This window comes from Callospermophilus lateralis, chromosome 17, assembly GCF_048772815.1.
Source record: "Callospermophilus lateralis isolate mCalLat2 chromosome 17, mCalLat2.hap1, whole genome shotgun sequence".
Lineage (NCBI taxonomy): Eukaryota > Metazoa > Chordata > Mammalia > Rodentia > Sciuridae > Callospermophilus > Callospermophilus lateralis.
In genome coordinates, this window is record NC_135321.1 from 39,006,787 (window position 1) to 39,030,908 (window position 24,122).

At 36.7% G+C, this 24,122-nt stretch overlaps 1 protein-coding gene across 1 annotated transcript; it reads right to left on the bottom strand.

Moving 5' to 3' along the window:
- Window positions 1-1,300: 1,300 nt before the first annotated feature.
- On the bottom strand, window positions 1,301-19,571 carry Dsg3 (desmoglein 3). Its single transcript, XM_077105610.1, has 16 exons — window positions 19,566-19,571; window positions 19,004-19,039; window positions 18,363-18,494; window positions 17,337-17,492; window positions 16,750-16,894; window positions 15,940-16,106; window positions 14,965-15,093; window positions 14,517-14,702; window positions 12,238-12,509; window positions 11,190-11,329; window positions 9,850-10,077; window positions 8,122-8,379; window positions 5,907-6,046; window positions 5,529-5,592; window positions 3,934-4,181; window positions 1,301-1,915 (listed from the first exon to the last, which is right to left on the bottom strand). Exons 1-16 carry the CDS (start codon window positions 19,569-19,571, stop codon window positions 1,301-1,303), a joined length of 2,922 nt encoding a protein of 973 aa, XP_076961725.1.
- Window positions 19,572-24,122: the final 4,551 nt, after the last annotated feature.

Genomic DNA, 24,122 nt, shown 5'->3' on the forward strand with positions numbered 1-24,122 from the left:
AAATAATGAAGTTGAACAATGACCCTGTAAAAATTCTGTTTAAACAATAACATTGGGAAGCAGGTGAGGTAGGGCGTTCTCTGTGGGGTAAAGGGGTAATATCTTGAACGAATAGAAATGACTGGAAGAACACTATTACCATGAGGGTAACATACGTAAAATATATTCTACATTTTCTCTCACCTAACATTGCCACACTCAAGTATTAAATTGTGGTAGCTGTTAAATTTAGAAGCAATGGTTAAAAAAATAGTTTACATATAATCCCACCTCCACTTCCTTTTTTTTTTTTTTTACTAGAAAAGCATGTCACTAATCATTTTCCTGAAATTCTGTTTATAATACATATTCATAAATTTCACCTTGTGTTATTCTAGTTCATAGCTCCTTTAGCTTATAAGAAAAGCTGTGTTTTGTATTTCCACAAAGTCTGTAGACACTGTTTACATAACATCACTATATGTCATATGTAAATTATACCTACCTAGTGACACTTTCTAAAGAAGGACCCATTTTAAAGATTAACACAGGATTTACTACTGAGAAGTATTTAGGAGGGAGTTCAATGTAAAGTATTTTTTTTGATAGATTCTTTCAAGAATACAAAAATACACAAAGTATTATTTACACTAGACTAGAATTTCTTAAACATTCTATGATGTTTCTATTTCAAAACTGTCTTAGTGTGAGCATATGTGGAATTTGTAGATATAGCAAGTTGAATGCATAAGCCCACAGCCCATTAGCTTGAGCAAAAGATGCATACTAATGGTTTCCCAACACCAAAAAGACAGAAAAAAACTTAACTGAAGTTATTTCTTTTATTCTGAACAGCTCAAAATGCTTTGGCAAATGCCTCGAGATTCTGAAGTCATTAGTAATAATGTTATTATATCATTAGTAATGATATAAGAAAAGGCAACAGAGACAAGAATCAGGACTCTTGACTCCAAGTGCTAATCCACTGAACCACATTTCTGTTCAAAGTGATAAACACCTTTCTTTGGCAATGAAAGCATATATATTTAAAAGTGTTAAGGAAAATTTCCCACCCAATATGATCATAAGATTTTTGAAAAACATAAATGTTTACCACAATTTGAAAAATATTCCAGAATTAGGAGTGATGACACATCCTATTTGAGGTACGAACCAGAATATTTAAATTATAATCATGATCAGTTTATGAGAGTATCCAATAAATGCTAAATTCGCACAATGTAGAGAGCTTTGCTGCTATTTTAAGAAATTTGGTCCAAATACTCAGATTATTCCAGAAGGTTATTCTGTTATGTGCTGATCATAGGTGGGAGCAAGGATTTTCTGTATAGAGCATATTGCATGACTCCCGTAGCTCCGTTGGGACAGCTATGTTGCCAGGAACACTGGAAAGGGGACAAATCACCCTTTCTGTCACTATTACATTTTGTGTGAGAAGTGGATCAAAGATTGCAGTGGTAGGTTGCACAAAGGATCCAGAAGCAGAGTAAGACTCCTTTACCAAATAGTTACCATGCTGCAGAGGGTCGGGGATGGAAATGGCTGGTTGGACAGACCCAGAAGCGGACCAAGCAGAAACCCCTTGGCTACCAGACAGAGTCTGGCACCTGTCAAATCCTGGCTGCTGGACTTCCATGGTGCCACCACAGGAGTCAATGCCAGAACCCTTGTCTTTAGAGCATGTCTGAGCTTGTTTGGCTTCATCATCAATACCGAGGCTTATCTCTGCAAGTTTTTTAAATTTGGGGCCGAGGGAGTCCAAGAAACTGTCATCCAGATCATCAGCAATAAAACTGCAACAACCCAGGGAACCTATGGGAGAACCGGGGGCATCATCCACGCCTTCATTATCATAGATCAACAAACAGTCATTTGCTTCCTGGGTGTCTTCTTCCTCTGCACAGGCAAATGCTTTCTAAAGATGGAGAGGGAGAGAAAAAGACTTCTTAAAAAAAAAAAAGAAGAAGAATTTTAAGGAAGATTCTTGAACAATCTATAACTGTTCATAGAACTCTAGGTTGGATTATGAATGCCCAAATTTGGTAATCCATAGAAGTTAAGAAATGTTTTTATATGAACAATATTATTATAGAAATTATCTGGGATTTGGATAATAACAGGGTTGACATTCCGTCAGCATTGAGTCTAGCTTGGGCTTATGTTTTAGTTCTCAACTTTAAAGGCACTTGCAAGGATTTAGGTCCACATAGCAGATCTGTATGATGTCTGGAGGTTATCCCCTGGCTTCAAGTGAGGGCTTTGTGGATGCTTGTCTGTGTTGGGGTGGTGGCAGTGGAGGTCTCCCACTGTGCATGGAGACAGTGCTCACCCTGACAGATGCACAGATTCTACAATCCTTGCAGGAGCCTGACTTGTAAATAAAAGAAAAAATACTCTAAAGTGTCCTCACTCAAAATAAGCACTTCCTGCCAACCTTGCCTCAAATATAGTGTCAGTCTCGCTGGGCACGGTGGCACATGCCTGTAATCCCGGTGGCTCAGGAGGCTGAAGCAGGAGGATTGAGAGTTCAAAGCCAGCCTCAGCAACTGGAAGGCACTAAGCAGCTCAGTGAGACTCTATCTCTGAATAAAATAGGACTGGGGATGTGGCTTAGTGGTTGAGTGCCCCTGAGTTCAATGCCCAGTACCCCTCCCCCCGCAAAAATATATTTAGTGTCAGCCTTTATCTGCTATCAGAATCTATCACAATTCTGATATCAAAAATCTAGGGGTAGGTTCCATCAAAACATGCCTCTTATCCATTAGCCTACGGTTACTGTTGGGGGCGCCCTGCGCATGAGCAAAGCACCCCGCCTCAGCCTTGGGTAAAGCGGGTATTGGACTGGCATCACATGCCACACGCTGTGCGAAGCAAGTGGCCTTTACTTCCGATTGGCAAGGAAATGCCTCAGCTCTGGGCTTGAGAGTTACCCAATGGGATTGGGCAACCCCCCTTTTGAAACACTATCCCCTGCCTTATTTGGGTGGAATATTCTATCGAATGTCTTTTCCCTAATAAATAGAGGGGTTCTGGGTACACTTGTTCCCTTTCCAGCACCATCCAGCATGGAAGCTGACCCTTAAGGTCGCAGAACAGTCCCACCTCGGCCCGAGAAACTCATGTCCATGTGTTGCGTGATTTCTTCTCTGTTTTCTTAGTGTTGCAGCCTGCTCCTCTGAACCCAGTTCATCTTGACAGCTCAGGCAGTTGGCGAGAGGTTACCAAACCAGGGGTAAGCAACCCACCCCACAAAGCCCTCTCTGTTCCAGCACTCTTGTCCCTTTTCTGATTCATCTTTCCAGACATTCATTCCTCCCACCACTGATCTTCAACTCCATTCTTTCCTCTCCTTTGACTTTTGGGTCATTAATTCAGTGGTCGTTCAACTCTTCTTTTTTTTTTTTTATAATTTTTTTTTTAGTTGTTGATGGACCTTTATTTTATTCATTTTATTTATATGTGGTGCTGAGAATTGTGAGGCAAGTGCTCTACCACTGAGCCATAACCCCAGCCCTGCCGTTCAACTCTTTTGGCCATGGATTTCTTTGAAGAAATGCAAAGAGTACTATCAATCACTCTCAGAAAAATACATGTGCACATGTCTCAGCATGCTTTGTGGTACAGAAAAGCAAAGCAAACTGCTTTGTATCAGTGCTGGCATTCTCAAAATGAGAAAGAGTTTTGCCTTTCATTGTCTTTCCAGTTGGGAAAGGAGGGGACACTTGCCATATTTTCTTGGTTTTGGGTTATCTCCCCACTCTTCTTTTTGACTGGTGACCCAAGTTATCTGTATTATTTTGGCAAAAAGAAACCATTTTTTTATAACATTTTAACATGCCTTAAGAACAATGAATTACCCAACTGAGGTATATCATCAAGTAAAATCGAATGAAAATAAGATAAAAAAAGCCACACAATTTGCCATCCAATTACCTGAGAAAAGTAGGACTCTAGGAAACTCATGTTCACGGCCCCATCAGTGTAGTCCTTATTGGTTCCCCCTGTGGAATGCCTTGTCCTCATTGTTACTGACTGTCCCGAAGAATAGGTGACAAGTCCGGAGGCTGCTCCAAATCCTGTGGCAGCTCCGGATCCAGTAGCTGCTCCAAGCTTGGTTATCATTTCCATTCCCGAAACTCCTTCCATGACTGTGCCTCCAGCATATGTATTTGTACAAACTTCTAAAAATACGGGAGAAAATTCTTTGACATCTCATGTTGTGAATTGTATTTTTATTTTATTATTTTTATTTTATTTTTTGTGGGACTAGGGATTGAACTCAGGGCCTTGTGCATGCTAGGAAAGCACTCTACCAACTGAGCTATATCCCCAATCCCTTATGTGAATTGTATTTTTAAAAAAGTAATTTCTAATGTCCAGGAGCCATTGCTATGTAAAGCATGAATGTGGGAGAAAATACAATTTTGTGATTAAAGGCTCCAAGAACACCCCAGAGTGTGTTATGTGACAGTAACGTAAGAGGGGACATCAGCAGATGAAAAGATTGAAAAGATCCTAATTTAAAAAGTGTACAGAGGAAATAGATTTTTGATGACAATGGACAGAAATAGAAAAGTAAGACTGGGGATATAGCTCAGCTGGTAGAGTGCTTTCCTTGCATGCACAAGGCCCTGGGTTCAACCCCAGCACCAAAACAAAAACAAAGACAAAGACAAACAGAAATAGAAAAGTAAACAGAAAATATTTAGTAGATAGGCTTGGAAAGCTTCTAAGGAAGTCCTTGTTTGTTCTCATGAAAAAAAAAATTGTAATTGTGCAGTTATGTTGGCTCAGTATGGAAACCAAAGAGGAAATAAATATTATGCAATCATGTAAATAATAGATGCTAATTTGGTATCTTGGTGACTAAAGAAATTTAATGCATTATTTTGCTGGATAACTTTACATTATGATTTCATGAATTATTTTTTTCTAGAGAATTCTGAATGTAGTTCTTGCTATGTCATTATAATGGGAGAAGCAGATAAAGACTAGAGCAGCTGACAAAGGCAGACAATTACATATCTGGGGAATTATCATGCAGATTCTGTAGGCTGGACATTTAAAAATAAACTAATGCTAATATGGAAGAAAGAAGAAATTTTACTAGTAGGCCTCAGGTCTTATTTTAACTTACAGTGCAGTTGTGGAATTGAAATATTATGAATAAAATAGTCACTTGATAAAAACAAATAAATAAATTCGGTTATAAGATAACAAAGCTATCATGTTACGTTGTGACTGAATGTAAGAATTAGTAATTGAGCTCAAATAAATATACTCTTGGTTTGAAGGAAGGAAAAAGGGAAAACAGGATTGAGGATGTGTCCACAGGACACTTTAATGGCTAATGTGACTGTGATTAAGAACAGACAGAAGTTGGGCTGTGGTTACATAGATGTTGGTTACCTTTTCCTTTACATTAACATACACAAATTAATAAAGTAATTTTGAATGTGTCTCATTTTAAAAAATCTTTCTCATTTAACCTGCTGTTGCTGTCAAATAGACATTTGATGTTTACTCACCAGAACTTTCCATGAAATCTCCTCCATTGGCTGTTATAGCTGGTACACAAATATTTGTGATTTCCTGCAAATCATGTTCGAAACAGAAATACATTTAAAAGCAAAGCAGACTTTAGAGCAATACAGATGAAATGTGGTCCTCTGTTAATGGTAACGTTATAAGAGTACCAAATCCTTTTAGGAGTAACCTTATTTTTAGGATTTGACATCTAAAGAGCTGAAATCCTAAAAGATTCTTTCCATTACGTCAGTGACTCACACTGGGGTCAAGAAATCTCTTCTTTTTTGTACTCCTCTCCCCCCTTTTCTATATCAACATTAAATACATTTTTTTTCTCTATGTGATTATGATACATATTTTACGAACAGAACCCCTACCTTGTCCTCAGGTTGGGCACCTTCAATTCCCCACTGATGAATTGTCCCTTCAGAACCATCAGGAACTGGGATAAAACCACCTGTCACCCCTCCGATGGGAGTTGTCCCACAGGAACAGGTCAGCAGCAGAAGGGGGGCCACTAGTGAAAAACAAGACCAAATAATCAGAACATTTCAATTACTCAAACACCATTTGACATGACAACTGTCAGACATGTTACAAAGAAAATAAAAATTTTAAAATACTTAAGGAAAAATTCCTAATAAAAAGTAAAATTGATTTATACAGAATAAAATGTAGTAAATTGAGCATGCTAAAATTTCAAATTACTACAAAACGGAAGGAGACAGGCCAGATCATTTCTCCTTGCAGGTATATTGTTGTTGAAGATACACTTTGTTTGATGAATGATAAAGGGGGTTGTTCAGTTCTTCAATCCTTTTCCAGAATAGATTTTTTGATGATTGTATTTCTTTGTACATATTGAGGCTAAATATATGTTGTGTTAGGTGAATGTGGAGATGACTATGATACCTGAATGCCCAAGACTTTAGGTGGGTGTGATATTGTTTTAGTAATTTGGTTTCTAATCGGTTCTTAGTAAATAGTACTTGATCAGCAAGCACCCTAAGCACCTAGAGATGACCCTAACAAATGGTGATGAATGCATTCTTAATTGTGACTTGAGAATGAGTCCCTGGCTCAGAGGGTCTTTTTTTTTTTTTTTTTTTTTTTAATTTTTAGTTGTATTTGGACACAATACCTTTATTTTATTTACTTATTTTTTATGTGATGCTGAGGATGGAACCCAGGGCCTTGCTCTTGCTAGGTGAGCACTCTACCGCTGAGCCACAACCCCAGCTCTATAAAAATATATTTTTTAAGAATATTTATTTTTAGGTGTAGTTGGACTCAGTATCTTCATTTATTTATTTATTTATTTTTATGTGGTGCTGAGGATCGAACCCAGGGCCTTGCACGTGCTAGGAAAGTGCTCTACAGCTGAGCCACAATCCCAGCCTAAAAAATGATTTTCTTAATCAAAAAAAAAAAAAAAAAAAAGTGATCTGAGAACATATGGCAAAACATCAATATTTGTGAAGTCTGAGTGATGGTTATATGTATGTTTTTAAAAAAAATTTCTGTTCTTTTTAGTGGTTTAATTGATTCCATAAATCAAAAGAAATTTAAAAGAAGAATTGAAGTGGAAAGTATCGTCATGAAAATTTAGCCCTAAATATCTATGACTCTATAATAAATTGGGGTAGTTATTGTGAATGGATCAAGGATTTCTCTTATTTATACATGAATTTGTCACAAAATTCTTTTAAATAGTGACTTCTTACTGTTTGATTCACAGGATTTTGATTTGAATGAAAATTTCCAGAAATCTTTCTGCTGAATAAAATAAATTTTAATTTTATTAAAAAATAATATATATGTGTAACTTCCCTAAATGTGTTCAATATACTTAACCCTTAAGTCTTAAAATGATATATATTCAGGTAGTTAGCTCTTTCTTTGAGGAAATGCTGGATTAAACAATAACTTCTCAGAGCCATGCTCTTTTAATGCCCATTGTAAAGCTCAAAGTCTATGATAGGCCTGTTTATTTCCCCTAAGTTTGTTCGACTAGGGTTTTCTTTCTATTTTAGAATCTCATGGGACTTGAATATGGAGATCTTAGAAAGTGCTGGGGCTGGGGATACTGGTCAGAGCTGGAGTGTTAACAAGGCCCTGGGTGATCTGCAAAGAGAAAAAAAAAAAAAAAACCACAAAGAAGATAAAGAGGAAAAAAATGCACCATGCTTATGGCCTATGAATATTACTGGCAGTAGGTAGAGAATCTTCTTGATTTTTTGTTTATTTTTCAATGTTGGGGTTTGAACACTAGGCCTCATGCATGCTAGGCACGTGTTCTACCACTGAGCTACATACATCCCCAGCTTCATGATTTCTTTTTCTACCTCTTGATTCCCCTGTGCTATTCTAAATGTCTGCATATATGAGTTTCTTTGCTATTGATAGATTGATAGCAAGTGACAAGTTAAACTTTCCAGATTCTTTCCAAAAAAATGCCATTTCCTCCCAGCTATGGGTATAAAATGATTTGAGAATGGCTCTTCTCACATGGCACAGAAGAGCATGGGAAACACAAAGTCTTTGCAAGTGTTGCCACCCTAGTGGACACAGAGCTAGGCGGTGGATACTCACACAGCAACATCAAGAGTCCGAGGAGGAGCAAGCCAATGGCATCAGGTCCCAGTCTTGAGGGCCCATTTCTGTACCTGGGCTGAGGTTCTTTGTCTATGGTAGAAGTTCCACAGACATCCCTGTTGTCACAGTCACAGACTGTCAGAGTCAAGATCTCTGGTGTGTCACATTGCCTGTCCTGATTGTCCGTAATTATGAGGGGAATTCTGTACACTCCAGGAGACATCTTTTGCTGGGCTCTCACGAGAGCAGAGGTACCTGTAGAGGTACAGAGAAAGCCATGCAATCAATAGTAAGAACAAGTATATTCCGTTCTTAAAACGACTTATTTTTGATAACAGTGCTAGAATGCTTTACTGGCACAAACAGAGGGCTGATGTTCACGGAGCAGCAATGAGGGGCTCTAAGAGATCAATTGGGTAAATCTATCTACATGCCTTCTTGTCCACTCTGACCCAGACAGCCCGTTGTTCCTCACCATGAAGACTCAATCTTGCTCTGCTTTTCTCACCAGAGGATAGGAGATGAGCATGATGCAAATATTAGGCTCCTATACCATGGCATTACTACTTTCCTGTATGTCTACACTCAGATGCATGTGGCCTTCTGAGTGTACGCCTTCCCCTGAACTCCATGTTCTTGTGTCTGCCTCATCAACAGTGAACTTCAGCTTTGGCTGCTGCTACTGCACCTGTTCCTCCTAGTTCTCATTCCAGGAGATGATGGCCTGTTGGATGGGATTCCCAGGGGTGTCACCTATTGCCTGACTCCTGAGCACCAGTTGTTCCCTAGTCTCCATGGCAACATTACCCCTTTCTAAGTGGGATCCCACAGCAGTGCTGCTGTTTGAATCACTCTTGACCTCTCCATGTTCTGTCACATTGGGTCTCGTTCACCCTGTCCAACCATGGTTGTCCTGCCCAGACTCAACTGAGCTGGTTCCTTGTGCTGGCTCTCTCTTAGTGGCATCTTTAGTGACTATGTATCAGGTAAACTCATTTTGAGCCAAATGCTATATGTGTAGTTTGGAGCTAGATCTTTAACCAGCATCAGAAAGGCCCAAGGGCAGAAGGTGACACAGAACAAAATCTTTTTGACTCTCGTGATGGCTGTAATCTATGACTATAGGGCACCACGGACCATGTCCATGATAGGAGGCAAGACTGGTGTGGGTAAGAGCTAAGGAAAGCGAGTGAGTTTTTACAAGGGATCTGAAATGGACTGACAGCCAAACTAAAATTCCCCAAAGGAACAGATTTTTATTAAGTCAAACATCTATAGATATATGACTTCTGGAAGACAGAAAATGTAAAATGAGCACAGTAAAGATTAAGAGAAAAGGAATAAATATTCTCCATTGGCTAGTGGGTTTTTCCAGTGCTTCCTATCTGCTCACTGCCTGCCCTATTAGAAAAACCTTATGTATGGAGAGATATAGACATTTCTCTGAAAAAAAAAATAGATGCCTGACCCTATTTTTTTCTACTGTGGAGGTAGAAATAAACACATTTAAATATAAAAGTTATTCAATAAAAACCAGAAAATTTTAAATGGTGCTAACATTTTATGTTACCATTTCTTTTCTGAAGTGAGAGGTCACATCTTTATAACAAATAATTTTTTTTTCAATAATTCTTGGAAACCTGCTCTCCAATGAATTCTCATACTCTTCTGGAAACGTAAAGAAGTACAACTTTTACTTATGGAAGCAACTTTCCTCTTACTCACCATTGAGTGCTGTGATAGTCCAAACAACTGGCAACTTCTGCAATTTCTCTTCCAGTGAAAATGTGTAGGGACCAGGGTATCTGTCCCTTTGCAGGTTTTGAACAGAGACAACCACAGAAGGTGAGGGACCACAGACTTCGTCCTTCTCCAGGACCACTGGTGGACAATTTTCATTAAAACTGGGTACTTTAACATGAACGGTGCCTGTGGAAGTTTTACCTGTGTATTCTGTAAAAATAACATTTTAAAGTTAAAGAAGTATATCAAATAAATTTGTACCAAAAAGAAGAGAATCGTTCAAAGTTTCTCTTCGTGCAGGTAAGTCAGTATATCTTCTCATGAGAAATTATATTTGTTACTGTCAGAAGTAAAGAGATGTCGTCTTATTTCTACAGCTCACAAAAAACAACTTGAAATTTACCAAATTGCCCAGTGTCTCTAAAGAGTAGCATGGCCTATTAATTTAAGATGCTCAAAAGCAAAATCTATATGGTGTCAAGTTTACTGACTACAAATGAGATCAACACAATAATAACTTTTTAAGCTATATTGGTTTCATTTGCAATCAGTGTGTGAAAGATTTGTACTTCTAAAGCTTGAGCCAAAGTAAATAAAAAATTGATTTATTTTTATTATATAAAATATAAAATTTATAATTATATTTATCAGAGAAAAATTTAAAATCTTGATAATTGAAAACAACAGAATAAATATCTCTTGATGGTGAGATTATTAGTCATGTCTGCTGTTACTCTTAATGCTTTTTGCAGTTTCCCCAGTAGTGTGTGTGTGTGTGTGTGTGTGTGTGTGTGTGTGTGTATTTATAAATAAATAGATTTGCGGGCAGGGGTTCTATTTTGGTGTTGCTTATTACATTGACCAAAAAAAAATTTATTCTTGAGGAAACACACAAAATCAATGAGTATTATTTTAAAGCATTTCATTAAAAGAAGTCTTATTGTTCAATGATATGCATAGAAGGTCTCTGTGGATAACACACAGATTTCACTTTTGAGTTGAGCTTCCCTACTAGGTTTTCCATAGGAAACTGTATTGATTCTCTGAAACCCAGAAATTTCTGTAGGTGAAAAATTCCTCCCTCAACCACAGGAAGGTCAGAGGGAACAAACAGAATCAGTGGTGACACAAACTCCACTGAGCAGCTGAAATTCTCAGTCTTTCTCTTAGAATAGGTTACCCAAGACTTTGAGGTCCACAGCCTCTGAAATAATGATCTTTAGTGACAAAGGAAGTATGTGAAATAATTATAATCAACAAGTCACAAAGAAATGTGAACTGCACAAGCATTTCTCTAAAATCTATTGGAATATTTTTCTTACCATCTATGGCCAGAACCTCAGCTGTGATTGTGTTGTTAATGATGAAAGTAGAATCCCGGTCAATGTTTTTGACAAATTTGATTTCAGCCGTTTTTGAATCAATAGTTAGCAAACCACCATAATTATGACCCATGACATATCTGTTTTATAAGAGAAAAAAAAAAACAATAGTTTTCTTTCAGACTTGAAATGTTGATTAATAAAAATGACTCATTTTATATTTAGTATATTTATGCTTAATATAAAACTTTGAAGTATGGGCTTATAAAAAGTTTCAGAAAATTAACATGACATGCATGAACCATATTTTGTAATCCTTAAATGTATAAATTAGCCTGGTTTCTCAATTTAAACACCTGTGTCCTTGTTTTTTTTATTTTTAAAATTAATTAATTTATCTCTATTAGGTATATATGACAGCAGAATGGATTTTGATTCACTGTACACAATTGCAGTACAACTTTTCATTTCTCTAGTTGTACATGATGTAGTGTCGCACCGTATGTGTAGTCATACAAGTACCTACGGTAATGATGGCCATCTCAATCTGCCATCTTTCTTGCCCCCATACCCTCTCCCTTTCTCTCCTTCCCTTTTGCCTTGTTCTTTATGATATAGCCATTGCATCATACTCTGATATTTTAGGCATTTATACCTTTGTATATTCCTTGGAATCATGTGCAATCATGTTTTATATGATTGAAGTGTAGTGTTCTGATGAATTTCTAATCTTCTCTAAGACTCAACTGGAAGTCTCTGTGAAACCTCTTCTTGATCTCTCTTGATGGACTAGGGTATTCTCTTCACTTCTACTTTATACTTATTTCTGTTCTTAAAACAGTTTAGTCTAATAATTTATTTTTATTCTAATATTTATTCTAATTAAATATTATTCTAATATTTCTGCATGTCTCTTCTCAAGTTATCCAGGTCCTTATCTTCATCACTTTTGTATATTTTTGCACATGATTGTCTGTGTATTATGTTGGGGTGGTTTATAGATTAAAGCTAGACCTAGGAATAACACGATTTCATAAAATAGTCTTACCTGACAGAGGAGGCAGCTTTGCCAGTGTCTTCATCAGTGGCTTGATATGTCCCCAGGACATAACCAATCAGTTTTTTACTACTTATGCCTTTTTGCACAGTGAATATCTTTGAAGAAGGGCGGAATGAAATTCCTTCTTTGACATTTACGACCTGGACTGTGACTGGGATTGACTGAACTCGATATTGAGAGATTATGGACCGGTGGAATTCGGCTTTGTTTTTGACAGCAATACCAAATTGCATGCTTTGCATTTGTTCATAATCGAGAGGCTGGAGAGAAAATAAAATTCGAAGGAAGGAAGTGTCACAAACCCAATCCGATAAACCTAGCAGAGGACAGAGAGCTTGGTGCAAGAGAAAAGATATAGGATTCTACATCATGAGATTCATTTTGGTAACTGATATTTACAAAGCAGGATCCCTCCTGTTTAGGCTAGCAAAACATCACTGTAGTCTTTTTAAGTTGTGAGGTACAGGGGAAAGAATCCTAAATTTGCTGTAGTAACAGAGTGTGAATCTGGGTTCTGCTACTTAAGTGCTGTGTGGCTCAGGGCACAATACTCATCTTCTCTGACCCTCAAGTTTTCACATCTAAAAACAAACCTTATCTCATCAGGTTGTGAAGACTGAAGCTGTCTAGCTAGAGGCAGCAAGGCCAGGATGGAGGACTGGTGGGAGGAAGGTTGAGGGGAGTGATATTTTAAAGGATGTTCTACTCAGTCAGGTGTTTGGCTGTGTGTTGTCAGGAAATGTCACAGTTCAAGGGAAAGACCCAGGTTTCTAGTTTGGGAGACTGAACAACACCCATACACGAGATAGGGAACATCTCATTCCCAGGCAGTGCTAGAAGTTTATAATAGAACACTTTCAAGTGGGGATGGCTGTGGCAGAGTATGAAAAGTAAAGTCATAAGGAACAGTTTGCAAATCTTCTAGCAGTTCCCTTGTTAAGGGACTGGGGAACATTGTGAGTCTGTCATTCCACTGGACTTAAGGAGTTAAATAAGAAAGCTCCCATATGGCCCAAAGTCCTGTCAAAGAATGTCACCGGATTGTCTTTATTTTTTCTGGTTTATACTACATCCAGGCAGAAATATCCTTGTGTGTCACAGGGAAGCCTGTTAAATGCAAGCTTTACACAGTTATCTATTTTTTTTTTATCTTGAAGGTTTTGTTCATCCATTCCTAATTTCTAGACACTGTGTTTTTTTTTTTTCTCCAATCATTACAGCTACCACATTTAAACCAAGTTGACAAACGTGAAAGCCACAATTGTGTGTATTCTCATCCCTTGCTAATTTCAACTTGATTGCAGATAATGAATTTTATTAATGGAAGAAATGTGCTTTGCTCTCTTGAGCTGAAAGCATGCCCGCCCCTACATGTTGTTAGGTAGTAGCCATCAATGAGCGGTGAAATGCAAGGTAAGGTCCTAAAGTGTTCTTTAAATTACTTTAGGGTCCTTCTTTAAATTATCTTAAGAAATCAAATGGTGGCAAGTAATCTGTAGAAAAAAAGCAAGGAGCTATTTGTAAAACATGTCAAGAGAAAAGGATTAATGGGACTAACTCTTGACAGAGTCCACTGAGGTCAATGTGAAATTAGGAATTATAGCTATAAGTGTCTTCCTCTGTCTGGGAAGGAAGATTTCTTTATCATGCAGGCACACAAGGTATATTCTGACCAGCTCTTGACCCTAGTGACACTTTAACATGGGATTGACTTGTAGATGAAGCCCCCCTAAATAGAATGACCACCATGACAATTTTGAAGAGGACCAACTAAGGTCAAAAACCTCAGATGTGAAGGAGGAGTTGAAGACATGATTGGCAAAGAGTACAGAAGGTGGTCCCCAGCTCTCCTGGTCAACATCAAACAGTAATGAACTTGGAGACAGCTTTTCTCCTTTGTCATTCTCTGCATGGAGACAGCCTTCTCTCTCTCTCTTGGACATGCTTCCTGCTTAAGCTTCGCTTGCTTTTACTTTATTTTCACCTATAATAAAGTTTTCTTGCGAGGTTTGGAGTTTTGGCTCCCTGCTTTCCTGTGACACGTGAACTCTGTAAAGTAGGAAGGCTTAGAAGGAAATAGACCAACATGTTAAGAGAGACTGTCTTTAGGAATGACCTATCATGGGATTTTTAAAAGTCTGTCTACTTTTATGCATTTTCTGTTGTGTATAATGAAGTGGCATTATTATTAATAAAGTTTGTTTGTAGAAGTGATGATTTTGGTCAGTACTGAAGATTTCTACCCATGAAGACAACTCAGGTTTTACCTTAACCACCTTCAGGATGCCTTCATTGGTTTTGGGATCAGTTTCTATTTCAAACCATTTCCCTTCATTTCCAGAGGTAAAGAAATACACGGCCAGCCAATTATCTGTGTACTCTTCATCCCAGTCTGTCACTTGAAACCGAAGCAAGTTCGAATTTAAAGCATTTTCTTCAATACGTGCCCAATACTGAAAAAGAGAAAAGCAGGATTTAAGAATCACATTGCTAGATTTGACCTATAAGGATTATAGTTATTTTAAATGGCATTAGTCATTACCTCTCAAATTATGTATTGCCTTCCTTCTAGATCCCAAATATTTTCATGAAACTTATTTTTAAAGGAAAGCTCAGAAACTTTAAGAGCCGACAAGTAGGCAAATACTGCATTGGGATGGCAAAGTATGTATTAAATAAATGTCAATGCAATTCTTCAAGGAATAATGGGTTTACCTGAGATTCTGTAAACGTTGGGAAGTTATCGTTGACATCTTTCACTTTAATATTACATTTACATTGAGTCGACAGCCCTTCTCCATCTCTGTCTGCGCCACTCACAACCAGACTGTAGCTGCTAACTTGCTGAATTTGGAAAAAAAATAAATAAATAAAGACATATTATCTATCTTCTAAGAATGTGAATGGCCATTACTTTCTTTCCATGGATAAGCTAGTGGAGACATTGAAGTTCATGGTTCCTGGATCACAAGTACTATTAGCTCTTCTTGAAAAAGAAAGTTTGTAGGGCTAGAACAATTCCCTTTTTTGTAAACTTCTGATGTCAATGAGTCTGGTGGAATGATGATGCGAGGAAAGCTTACTTATGGGGCTTCTCTGCTAGTCTACTGGGAAAACCATTTGCATGAAAGCAATATGGGATCTGACATGGCAGCCTGTGTCATGGAGACAGATGTGGGGGTGGGAGGGAACGGGAAGAAAAGCCGAAGGAGACTCTTTGGTATAAACATCAGAGAAGGCTTGATTCCAGATAGAAATATCTTCCTCCATCTAAGAGATTTCCTTTCTCCATTTTCTGAGAAATTGGCCACGTACTTCCTTTGTGCATGTAAGCCAATGGCTTCTTTTTTTAAAATATATATTTATTTATTAGACACAATACCTTTTATTTATTTATTTTTATGTGGTGCACACATAGCAAAGGAAGTTACAATGGCTTCTTTTACTGTCATTTTAACTTCCTTGGCTATGTGTAGGGTGCATTTGATTGTGCAGCAGGTCACAGGCACACATTTCATACCACCAGATTCACACTCAAGAAGGCAAACCATGTCCCTAGGTTAGCTCAGGTAAGTACGGGCACATTCTTTTCCTTTCTCTTTTTATTCCCAGTTAAAATGGAGTCACCTCTCTTGGGTTTCTTAAAATCAAATTCTTTATTTTTACATGCTTCCAAGTGACTTTCTTTACCTCTCGATCAAGAGAATTGGTCAAAGTTCGGACTTCTCCAGTATTTCTGCTTATGAGAAACATGGACATGCTTGAAGGTTCCTGGGAGACAATTTTGAAGGCAATTTTCGAGTTCAGATTGTTTGGTTCATCTGCGTCTGTGGCATTCAGTATCATCACCAGTGAGTCTGCAAATATAGGAAAATATTCATGAAAGCATATGTAAAGGTTGACATTATGTTCAAATTAAATATTCAACAGTTTCACTTTTTTAATATTTTAAAAACCACCCATACACTCAAAAAAATTGCATATCACTTGTGATAGCTTTCCTCTCTTAACTAGGTAGAACTTGCTGCTTTCCATAAAAACCCTCTGATTTTCCTAAGCCCTGGTTTTGTGGCAGTTGAGACCATTTTCTGTATTGATTTCTTCCCTTAATGGATGGTCTTATATTTCTCCCCCTTTCCCAAGTTACCCAAATAATGCAAGAAAGTCTCTGCCCCTTATAACCTAAAAAAAGCTTGGATCATGCATTCAGGCTGCCTGAGGATGCCCCCTCAGCTTTGTGTCTTCCTGATACTCATGTAAATTATGTATGAAGAATAAAATACTATCAACCTTATAACAGGACTACAATCTAGAAACACAATGTTGCTGGGTAATCAGGTGAACTACAACATTTACAAAGGAACAAACAAATTAGCTTGATCTTTTTTTAATTACTGAGGAAACTAAGAGAATAACTTATTTTCTATGAATGACACCATAGTGATACTTGTATTTGAAAAGCAGATGAATTAGAAGTGGTAGATAGTATAAAAGACTTACTTGAAGCACTATTTTCTTCAATTTCACCCTGGAATATGCTTTGTGAAAACACTGGAGGATTATCATTAATATCTAAAATTTTGACCGTTAGTATAAGTGGTTTTTCTACATCTTTTCCTAAGGCATTTAGAGCTCGACATGTGATCTAGAAACAGAGGGAAAATGTTCATTATTACTCTACCAACTTAGGTTGCATATTATTAGAACTTGGATACATAAAGTCTCTGCTGGCATGTATAGAATTTTTGTGCAAAGAAGAAAAATACTTCCCTAAACGGTAGACAAATGGAAAAAGATGCCTACCCTTGCCATGGGGCAAATTGTCCCTTCCTCCAGGCTAATGTGTCTCCCAGCAGTACAAAGCTCCTGGCAGGCTGTGTGCTGGAGTCTGGCCCTCATTCTTGTTCCCCACTTAGGTATTCCTTCAGGTGCACAAACCTTCAGTGGACGCTCTTGGTAGGGGAACTAATGTTGTTACTTGTTATTGAATTGACTCATGTACTCATTAATTCACCAGTAGAAGAGCCACCTTCTAAAGCCAGGAAGTACAGGGAGAATGTTGACTGATGTTGAAGACACAAACTTACCAAGAAGCTTGGTGTTTTCTCTCGATCAACTATGGATGTTATGTTAATATCACCAGTGTTTGGGTCAACAACAAAGATTCCAAAGGGAGACTGATCAATTCCAACTCCAGAAATCCGGTAGGTTATTTTCTGGGTTGCTTGGAAATCTGAAGAAATCTGCAAACAAAAACAACCCGCTGTGGATAAGGTGATGATCATCCCTCAGGTCTTTTCCTCCCCTCTGCCTTCCATTCCCTCCATAGTTCAGTCACCTGTTCCCTCAGTCCTCTTTCTGATACTGTGGCATTTACTTTTTGTCTTATCAGGTAGTAGGAATAGGAAATAAAGTCAAGTTGTTGCTTCTGCAGACCAGCATGGACCAATATGTGCTTATCATTGTGAGTTTTAGAATATTCACTCAGATTGTGGCCACAATGGTGACAGTAAAATGTTAAGAAAAGGTCAAAGGCACTTAACAAAGCCAATTGGCAAGGCTAGGTCCCTCCTTACCTGATAACATTAGAAAAAGAAAGTTTCTGTAAGCTGAAAGAGGACGAAATGGAGAGGAAGAAAGAGAAAAGAATTATATAGTAGGTGTTGAAAGTATGCATTAAAATTATTTGTTTGTTAAGTTTTAAAATGGGGGCTATTTAAAATATGTACACAAAGTTAGAACAGTATAATGAACTTGATACATTTCAGCACTCACCTTCACCAATTATCCATACATGGCTAATCCGATGTTTACCACCAACCATATTTCTAATTGTCTTATCTCTATTTTTTTCTTTGTTTATTAAATCTGGATCCAAATAAGCTTAAACACTAAAATTAGTCAGTAGGTCTCTTAATTCCATTTTGTAATTCTAGAAGCCAGAGTTCCTTCATTTTTCTTTCTCATTTTTATGTTATTATAATTATTGTACTTTTTTGTTGGATATTCTAGTTCATTTGTTTTATGGACATTGGGATCTCTATATTATTTTAATTTACATGTAATGCATTTATTTAAAAAAAAATTCACACGTCTCTGCTGATATGATTTACCTTGGCAATTGGGTTTCTTTTTGAGTTGTCTTCTCCTTCTCTGCAGGGTTTGGCAAATTTCACCCATTCACGTTTGTGTCTTCTTCTGGCTTGTTGCATTGCTGTCTCATCTTCTCCATGTTGTCCTTTTGTCTTATGCAAAAAGGAATTCTATTTTTTAATGCACATTGTTGGCAATTTTTACTTTGAATATTGCTTATGGACACCTGTGTTGAGGAATGCCCTATGTTTCAAGGTAACTAAGACTGTTAGATGTTCAATTTGCTCAACCCAATATTTTAAGGAAAAAAATTAAGTAACTAAAATAATTACAAAGTTATATGACTTCAATATTAGCATTTTAATCATATTTTATATTTTTTAAATGCTTCACAATATCTAAGTGTTTTAGATTCATAGGATTTGACCTGTTGGGTTGTTTAAGGAGAATAAGAAAGAATGCATGACATAAATCAAAAGAATAATATTAAAGATGATCTTTTTCTAAGTATTGTTGGTGTGGTCACTAGAATTTTAATTTCATGTATTTTCACAATTAAATTATCAAATGATTTTAAACATTAAATACTCATCTTTCCTAAATATAGGAAAGTTTAATATTAAACTTGTATTTAAATTACAAAAATGTTTTCATACTTTACCTCTATTCGCAGTTCTCCATGAACCAACACCACCACCTGTAGACATTTAAATAGAGTCAAATTATATGAGTTCTTAAAATAAGTAATCATATACAATGAATTATCCTAATTATTTCATTTTCTTGTTCATGTTATAGTTTGTTTCCATTTCAAAAGAAGTAGTTTTGGAGAGGTGGTATTTAAAGCATAAATTTCCACCATGAAAAGGAATGTTGCTTTCAGTATAAACAAGTTCTTCCAGTTCTTTAACCTGACTACAGAATTTTAGTAATGTAAGAAGGACTTTGCAAAACTATACTAACAACCAGTTGCAGCAATCAGATATTCTATTGTGGCTGTTCTCTGAACAGTTCCCAGAAGCTATGGAAGGTATTTCTTCTTTTTTTCTTTTATTTATTCTAATTAGTTATACATGACATCAGAATGCATTTTGGTTCATTGTATATAAATGGAGCACAGCTTTTCATTTCTCTGGTAGTATATGATGTAGAGTTGCACCATATGTGCAGTCATGCATGTACCTAGGGTAATGATGTCCATCTCATTCCACCATCTTTCCTACCCTCATGTCCCCTCTTCCCCTCTCCCCTTTGTTCAATTGAAGTTCCTCTATTCTTCTCACACCATGCTCCCCAATTATAGATAAGCATCCACTTATCAGGGAGAACATTCGGCCAACTCAAAGTGGATCAAGGACCTAGGAATTAGACCAGAGACCCTGCAACTAATTCAAGAGAAAGTAGACCCAAATCTTCATCATGTCGGATTAGATCCTGACTTCCTTAATAAGACTCCTAAAGGGCAATAAGTAAAGAATTAATAAACGGAATGGATTCAAACTAAAAAGCCTCTTCTCAGCAAGGATATAAGCAACAATGTGAAGAAAGAAATCACAGAGTGGGAAAATATCTTTATTACATGCACATCAAATAGAGCACTAATTTCCAGGATATATAAAGAACTCAAAAACTCAACACCAGAAGAATAAATAACCCAGTCAATAAAGGGGCTAAGGAAATGAACAGATACTTCACAGAAGGAAATATACAATTGGTCAACAAATATATGAAAAAATGTTCAACTTCATTAGTAATTAGAGAAATGCAAATCAAAACTAAGATTTCATCTCACTCCAGTCAGAATGGCAATTATCAAGAATACAAGCAACAATAAGTGTTGGCGAGGATGCTGGGAAAAGGTACACTCGTACGTTGCTGGTGGCACTGCAAACTGGTGCAACCACTCTGGAAAGCACTGTGGGGATTCCTTAAAAAAATCTTGGAAGGGAACCACCATTTGACCCAGCTATCCCACTCCTTAGTCTATACCCAAAGGACTTAAAATCAGCATACTATAGTGACACAGCCACATCAATGGTTATAGCAGGTCAATTCACGGTAGCTAAACTGTGGAGCCAACCTAGATGCCCTTCAGGAGATGACTGGATAAAGAAACTGTGGTACATATACACAATGGAATATTACTCAGCTTTAAAAGAGAATAAAATCATGGCATTTGCAGGTAAATGGATGGCGTTGGAGAATATCATGCTAAGTGAAATAAGCCAATTCCAAAAATCAAAGGCCAAATGTTCTCCCTGATAAGTGGAAGGCATTGTTTCGGGAAACAAGTAAGAAAGTGGTCATAGAAGCTGATTAAAGACCATCACCTATCCAATGGCTTGCAAAAGCAAACCATATTAGCTTCAGTTATAGAACAGTTTCTTTAGCTGTACAAGAGTCAAAAGAGTATAATGGAATTACTGAAGTCAGGCAAGCTACTCCCACTCTCAAGAGCATATGGGACCATCACATGTACAATTTCCCATCTTGCTTACCACCAGGGATTCATCCCTCTTTCCCCTCCACTTAAATATTACTCATCCGTTAAGGTCTGTGTTCAAATTCTAAAATGCTCCATGAAACTCTTTTTACTGATGTCTCCTTTTTTGAGTTTATACAACTCACATTCTGTACCATGCAAGTTAGCATTTTGGTTTATCATGATTTATTATTTTTTACTATTTTTCATGCATTAAAAAATTTCTCTGTTAAGCCAAGAGAATTGCAAATTTTCAAATTCCGTGTTTTATCTTACTATTTTTTCCTTCAGCAGGTGTTTAACCATTATTTGGTGATCCACTGATTATGTGACCTAAAGAGAATTTGGTAGGAAAATGACTGTGGAAAACCAATCAGAAGAAAAAAAAAAGAAGACTAGTAATAGTAGCTAATGTTCATTATGTGACTTTATTAATTTTATTCGTAGAGTTTTACGCTTACTATCTTGTTTAATATTTGCAGAAGCCACTGTGGAAGGAGATTCTATTGTTATAATCCCTATTTTATGGATGACGAAAGACAGCCATAAGAGAATGAATACTCTGCTCCAGCCACTGGCCCTGGTAAAATCAGGATTTGAACCTCAGCAGCCTGACCCCAGAGTGCGTACATCAGCACGAAACTAGATTCTAACCAAAGCTGGCAGAAATACATAGGAAAAAACAAAAAACAAACAAACAAAAAACTAGTAGTGGGAAGAAAGTTACATGATAGTCAATTTAGGTTTCTAGCTGGCTAAAGGCTAGGGTTGCTCCTGAAACAACATAAATTTATTACATTTTTTTTTTTATTTTCAAAGGTTTTAATGAAAGGGCAAGTCCAAGTCTGAACCAAAGGATTAATCATGTCAGTCTTAGGATGTCCAGACTCTTCCATTCTAAACCTTTCAACTGAAACTCTGGTTTCAAAGAGTGTGTATTCAAGTTTTCCTGAAAAAAGAATCATTATAACATGTCTCAAAATGATTTTTACAACACCGTTGTTCTTTATTAGCAAGGTAGTGATTGAACAACTCCTTTCTCAGATCATAAGTGGAGAGACTCAGCCACACGTGAGGGGAAGGATGAGAAAAGGCACATTGGCCTTTACGGGAAAATCAGAGTCATCCAGAAAATATGAATCACGTCTGTCCCAGCCCCAGAGAGGAGGATTCTTCTAGTAGGCAGTAAGTCACAATTTATATTTTCCTGGGAAGCAAAAGAGAGACAAACCCCAAACTATGCACAATTAACATTATAGACAGATGTTTATTTATTTATTTTTCTATGTTTTTCTAGAATCAGAGCGCTGACAAAGGTTATTCTTTCTAAGTCTTTACTCTTTCCTGTCTTTTCTTTTAAAGTCAGACCACCAAGAATGTCTCTAATTTTATGAAGCATTGCAAAACTGTGATGCTTTTGTTTTTTCTTTTTGCTTCTAGGAATAAAAAGTAGTTGGTAAGACACGTTTCTGAATATTGCTATGCTCCTCAGATATTAGAAATCTAATCACAGTCTCATATTGTTTAGAATAGTATTTTCTAAAAAATATTATTATGAACAATGTTATTTTTAGTTAACAAATACTTATACAATGGGTAATTATTTAAGTTAAATTGTTAATATAATTAATTTTATTAAACAATTTATAAAATTATAAAATAAGTTGTGTAAACTTTTTACATACAATGTTATTTGAAATAAGTATACGTTGTGGCATAGCTAAATTGAGCTAATAAATAAAATATATAGCTTCCTGACAACTTAAACCAATTAAGTTTTCTCTTTTCATAACATGGATTGGAAGTACCAATGTGGAAAAGTATTTCTTATCTTGAGAACTTCTGTACCTTTCTTTTTCACTTTTGTTTCCTGATTATTTGTAAATTTTGATTATATGATTTTTAGAGTACTGATACAGACTAAATAATTTGGTATAGATAGGAATTTAAGTACATATAAGCAAACTTGATCATTAAGAAAACGTATAAATAAAGTAATTTAATATTCATATACCCTATTTGCTAGTGAGCATAGTATCAATTAATGTTTCAATTGAATTTAAGGATATGGGTGGCTACATTTTTATAGACCATTTGTAATGACACCTGATATTTTACTTGGTTAGGCCAAGATTTTGACTAGAATTACCTCAAACTTTAGTGTGAGGATTATTAGATTATGATCAGATGCAGGAGGCTAGTCCATGACCACTCTTTCCTTTTATTTTATTAATGTCTTTGCATAAAAAGTCCTGAAATCCACATATGATGGTGGTTTTATTTCTATAATTGGTCAGAAACAGTGATTGTGAGTGTATCAGATCACAGAGCTGGTTCCATACACAACTGATGAATAAATTATATACACACAATTTGGAAGATGTGAGAGCTTCATCTTTCCGGATTTCTCCCTGAACAGATGCTCTTCAATTTATGTTGGAATGATGTCCTGATACACCCACTGTAAGTTGAAGATATCATTAAGTTGTATATACATTTAATACAGTTACCTCACTGAACACCATGGCTTATCCTAGCCCACCTTGAAGATGGTCAGAGCGCTTATATTAGCCTACATTTGGGAAATCGTCTATTACAAAGCCTGCTGTATAATTAAGTGTTGTATGCCTCATGTAATTTATTGAATTCTATACTGAAAGGGAAAAACAGGATGGTGGTATGGGTATGCTTTCTCACCAACATAAATTGAAAATTCACGAGTTGAACTATCATTAACTGGACTTATCTGAATTGAATTTTTCAAATTCAAGAACCCCCCCAAACATTCTAATAAACTTTGTTTCCATCAAGACAAATTCTTTTATTGAATCAAAATTATATATGTTCATTACTTAGAAACTATTTACTTTGGATAACTCAAATTTCCAATAACAGATTTGTAAATTCAATTAAATTAGAAAGTTAAACTTTGCATTATGATGGAGATACTAAGAAAATCAAATACCCGTAGATATACACAAACATTCCTTTAGAATGTTGTTCAGGATGCAGCCTAGTGTGGTAAAGCAAAACTGGACCCAGATCCTGAATTTGAATCCCAGTTCCAGCCATGTACCAATTGTAAAACTTGGGGACATTACTTCATCCTCTGTTTCCTCATCTGTAATATAGGGATAATAATCTTACTGCCCTTATACTTGTGAGACTTTAAAAAATTAATTGATAGCCCTAGCCCATCCTGGCCCATAGTAAGTGCTTAATAACTGTTAAACAGAGCCAGGTGTGATGGTGCAGGACTGTATTCCCAGCAGCTTGGGAGGCTGAGGCAGGAGGATCC